The following is a 5,417-nucleotide window of genomic DNA, read 5'->3' as shown; positions in this document are numbered from 1 at the left end:
TCCCCTGGTGGATTAGAGAAAGTAAAAGGCATTGAGTATATATATAATGGATATATTCAGGTATGATATACAAATATGAGGTAGACTGCAAGTAAATAGATAATATGTAGAGTACAATAGCAAGTAGGAATAAATTGCATACATATAGTTAATATATTTCTTGACTAGTATAATCAACAAGGCATACGTTTCTCAGGATAGGTCATTATAGCTCAGTAAAGGAACAGGGATGGAGATAGGGACAATAAGACTTTGCAATTCCAATGGGCCTGTGTCTGATAATGGGTGAGATCCAATTTCCTTAATAAATCCATTTTTGTTTCAATGTATTTATCACTGTATCACATACAACTTGTTTCTTGGTCCTTATTTCTATAAATTCACATAGACTAACATAGTAACTACAATCATTTGCTCATGAACATAATAGAGAGAGAGAAACCTTTTACTCCAAACTTATTAGCAACTATAAACATTTTTGAAGTTCACAATTTTTTCAACATCCCTGCAATTCAGTTCAAACAATAAAGCATTCCCTATACCATTCTTGTTTAGGAACCTGATTGTGAAATCCATCACATTTGCATAAGAAAGGTCTCATGAGTTCTGCTTTGTAACTACAAATCTTCTGCTCAAGGCTTTTCTCAAAGACTCTTTCACCTCCTTGTTTCTGAGGCTATAAATGATGGGGTTCAAAAGAGGAGTTACCACAGAATAGATAACAGAAACCACCTTGTCAGACTGTAAGGCTTGTCTTCCAGTAGGCCTTACATACAGATAGATCACTGCCCCATAATTTATAATGACCACTGTCAGGTGGGACCCACAGGTGGAGAATGCCTTCTGCCGACCTGATACAGAAGAGATTCTAAATATGGTGAAGAGTATATAGGCATAGGAGACTATTGTGAAAAGAAGGCAACTGAAGAGCATTATCCAAGCCAGGCTGAAAAAATACAACTTTAACGAAGTTATATCTGTGCATGAGAGACTCAGCAAGGGGGCCACATCACAAAAGAAGTGATTAATTTGATTTGGGCCACAGAATGAAAGTTTATTCAGGGAAAATAATGGTAGCAAGGAATATATGATGCAACTGACCCAAGACCCAAAAGCAAGCAGGCAGCAGAGCCAAGGAACCATAATGATTGTATAACGCAAGGGGTTACATATGGCTAAGTATCGATCATAAGCCATCACTGCCATCAGATAATTTTCTATAGCAGCGAACAGAAAAAAGAAATAGCACTGGGCAATACAACCACTGATGGAAATAGTTTTGTCTTGTACCAGGAAGTCTCTCAGCATTTTAGGGATGGTGACAGAGGTGTACCAGATCTCCATGAAGGAGAAGTTGCTCAGGAAGAAGTACATAGGGGTGTGGAGGCGGGGCTCCACTATAGTTATGGCCATGATTGCAACATTGCCAATAATTGTTATTATGTAAATAACTAAAAAGAGCAGGAAAAGGAAGATACCCAGAACCCCATCAATTGGGAATCCAATGAGATGAATCTCAATCACAGTGGTGTAGTTGTTGTTTCTTTCCATTGCTTAATGGGAAAGAAATGAACAAGATAGATATTTCATCAAAAGAATGGATACATTTGTGCTCACAAATAGAAATAAAGCCAAGATATCAAATCACTATGAATGTACTGATAATTTTCCAAAGACAGATGAAATGTGCATGAAATAATCTTTAGCTAGTGATGGTATGAAGAGGAAAACATGAGATACAGAGATAGAGAAGAGAATAAATTAATGATAAAGAAAAGTAAGAAAGATGAGGGATAGAAAGTGAAACAGGAGAGAAAGAAAAATGCTGACTGGTGACACAGAAGGGGAACAAATTGGACAGATCTGAACTAACAGAATATAAAGTGAAAAAGGAACAGCATTATAAACTAGGAGCCACACAATCATGAAAATGTGTTTGGCAAATACATTAGATGTGGCTCTCCTTTCAAATGTACAGTAAATAAGATGGCAGTATTTTTTTTACAGAAATTAGTGAGTACATTAAGTAGACCTCTCCTTAAGAATATTCCTTAATTCTTTCCCCCAAAAAATATGTTGAGTTAGAAAATAGAGATCACGCCAGATTTCACCAGTTAGAAGTGAAAGATGTCTTTCAAAACTAATAACAAGTAGAAAAACCATCACACTGTGACACCTACGTTTATATTTTTTTTCAATCCTTGTTCTGGAGAGTGAAACGATAGTTTTGGTTGTCTGCTTGGTGCTCAATGGCCAAGAGTATTATTTTTGCATTTGAAACATGAAGACATCAATTGTAATGCCCCCTCATGATGTACTGTCTTCTCGATCTTTGTTTTTGTCCACTCCTGATTGAGAACATTTAAAGGTCTCCTCTGGAGGTAAAACCCATTGGGTAAACTTGAGACCTCTTGATAACACCTGTGTGTGGAAATGCAGTTTTATGATTGAAAATCTTTTTTTAAAAATGTTACCGCATTTCTGCACAGAGAACATGAAATGTAAAACATAGGTTCATCTATCAGATATCATACGACAATAAGAGAAGTTCTTTCAGGTGTACGTACCTAAGGTAATTTACCTGTTATAGGCTTGTTTATGTGATAAGTACTTTGCCTTTATATTCTCTTTCCTGTTCATCTAATTAGACTCAGAGGAAAACAGTTTTCACTGTGTCTTCTGAACAAGACTCATTGTAGCCTCTTTCTCCATAGTCAATGCTAGCAGAACTTCATAATAGATGCCCCAAGGGATTGAACCTGAGCAGTATCTTTAATTGATCCCCATAGGCAATCATTGTTTGTATGATTTGTATTCATTCATTGATAACATGAATGTGAAACATGGAGATGAAACACAACGGCACCTGCCACCTATCTGATCATGAAAGCTCTCAGAAAGCAACGCTTTTAAATAACAATGCAATGCAGCAATGGAGTGTATCACAACCTGCAAGAATATCAGTTGAATTCAGAGCATTATATTCCATCTAGTAGGAAATATATGTTAAAATATAGAAGTACTGTCTGTAATGCATCCTATGGAACTTGTGTATTATGTCTTGACGCAAAGTTTTCTCTGCCTTGATTTAGATTGTTACCACTGAAAAACAGTTCTGTTCAATTTACTTACTCAAGTTAAGATAGGGTTCTGAGTGAACTTGACAAGGTATTCAAATAAAACTTTTGCTAACTGAAATCTCTCATTATTATATAAAAATTCATTGGAAATAGAAATGCTAAATCACTTCCCGGTAGGTGTCATGGGTCTCAAGCTCTTGACAAAAAGAGGTTAATACACATTTTCTTTTCATCATATCAGAAATGTTGTGATTAAAGTTCAGGATCGGGTCTATTCCGATAAAGTGGGTACTAAACATCTGCAGTTGATGCCAGTTGAGCCCTGTTCTTTATTAGAGTGCTCATTTTTAAATTTCCTATGTCTTTCTTTCATCAAATATCTTTATTGAACAATACGTTTGCTCTCTTGGTATTGAGGTGCACTTTATTTACAGTCGGTCTATTTCTGACCACAAACACTATGAGTTTTACCCAAGGGGCTTCTGCCTATATCTTGGGAGCTAACTTAATGTAAACACATCCCCACAATTACTGGGATTATAGCTGGGGGCTTGAACCCAGAATCTTATTCATCACATGAATTGTTTCACATACACACACACTCTGATTCAGTATATTACAGTTCTTGGTATTTCTAATAGGTTTATTTAAGCAATAAGAGGATAGAAATGACAATAACCAAAATCAGATAATACTAAAGAGCATTCGTACATATGTGTGTGAGTGTGTGTGTGTGTGTGTTTGTGTGTGTCTGTGTGTACCAGTACTTAAACAGAAAAATCTAGAAATTAGGCAATGTGTATAATGTGTCAAATGAAACAGACTGAAGTTGAAATTCAGCCACCAAAGAAGGGATGAAGTTGACTGGACATATGATGCTTTTCTCTTGAGCCATAGGCTTACCAAAATGAATACAGTGTTGATCAGCTGGTTAGAGTAGCACAAAAGAGATATGTTAAGCTATCATGTAGGCTTTTCTCATATTCTGGTGACTGCAGCCTTACTTTGGTTCACCTTTTTCAAAGAAAAATCTAACATACACAAACATCCACCCATATTCCATTTTCTTCTTCATTCATTTTATAGAATGGTAGCATTATAATGGTGTTATGCTTCTATCAGAACTTGTAACAAATCCAGTTATTTCCAGCTCCGTCCTCTGTCATCCTGTTTGAATGAATGGTACCACATAAGCCCAAAGTTACTATTAACAAGTCGTAAACACTCGACATTTTCAGGCTGTTCCACTTCTTCCACTTTTTTAGCCATGGTTAGCAATTCCTTCTCTGTTTTATAGCTGTAAAGCTAACAGTCCAAAGCCAATTAGGTAATTGTGACTGTGCAGGCAGTAGGGCATGAGAGGGCCTGCCTTCAAAAGGGTTTCAACACGTCCCACGCCACTGGCTTAGCATGATGCCGAATGCCTGCAAGGTCCCATCAGAAATACAGGCAAGGCAACTAGATATTTCCTGGCTCGCCTCCATGTGTTATTACACTCATGAAACGAGTTCAAAACAAAACTAAAAATACCCAGTTTATTGGGATAAAGTTAATGTTAAATCCTTTTTCCTTTTTGACACTTGAGTCATGCAGATGTTGATCCCAGCTTGGTATGAGAAGCACTTGCTAGGTGGATGGGAGGGGGCACTATTTACCCTAATTCAAAGCTTTGAACAATTTCTAGTCTTCGAGGAAAAAAAAAAGAATCAGATCTTATGTTTTAAAAACAAATGGTGCAAGGGCCCTACATAAATATCTCATTTAAAAAAAATTGAAAAGGTTTTTAAGGCACTGCCTTGGCTTCACATCCAGGTTTAGGCATAGGCAACATAGGCAACTGCCCAGAGTGCCAAATTTTGAAGGTGCCAAATGTTGAGCACCCCGTCCGAGCACGGCCTGTGCACAGGCCTGCTCACCTTGCTAGCTCCTCTGCAGGACATGGGTCGGTCTCCCCAGTGACAGCCACAAGTTCCTCTAGGCCTTGGCAATCGGGTCGACACTGCATGTGTACTAGTTTGCCTCCGCGTAAATAGTCTTGTCCCAGTCTTGTGCCAGCCTTGTTCCAGTCTTGTTCCAGCCTTGTTCCAGTCGTGTTCCAGCCCTGTTCCTGCATCCTACTGTTCCAGCCTTGTCCAGCGTCCTTTCGTTCCTGCGTCTGTCTGTCCGTCTTCCCAGGTAGTACCCTCAAACTGTCTCTCTGGTACTGACCTCAGCATGTTCCTTGACCTTCCTGTCTGCTGCCTGCATCCTGACCTCTGCCTGCCTTGTGACCTCATCTGACCTCCGGATCCTGACCTCTGCCTTGTTGACTACTCCTTGGACTGACCCTCGGATTCT

At 38.5% G+C, this 5,417-nt stretch overlaps 1 protein-coding gene across 1 annotated transcript; it reads right to left on the bottom strand.

The window, feature by feature from the left end:
- Positions 1 to 597: 597 nt before the first annotated feature.
- LOC115077255 (olfactory receptor 6F1-like) lies at positions 598 to 1,551 on the bottom strand. Its single transcript, XM_029579539.1, has one exon. It carries the CDS (start codon positions 1,549 to 1,551, stop codon positions 598 to 600), a length of 954 nt encoding a protein of 317 aa, XP_029435399.1.
- Positions 1,552 to 5,417: the final 3,866 nt, after the last annotated feature.

Source organism: Rhinatrema bivittatum, chromosome 16 (assembly GCF_901001135.1).
Source record: "Rhinatrema bivittatum chromosome 16, aRhiBiv1.1, whole genome shotgun sequence".
Taxonomy (NCBI): Eukaryota; Metazoa; Chordata; class Amphibia; order Gymnophiona; family Rhinatrematidae; genus Rhinatrema; species Rhinatrema bivittatum.
Note: the sequence above shows the minus strand (reverse complement) of the source record. Positions and strands in the feature narration are given on the sequence as shown.

What these genes read in the sequence shown, in the direction of transcription:
- LOC115077255 (XM_029579539.1), bottom strand. Translation starts at nt 1,551, where the DNA reads ATGGAAAGAAACAACAACTACACCACTGTGATTGAGATTCATCTCATT.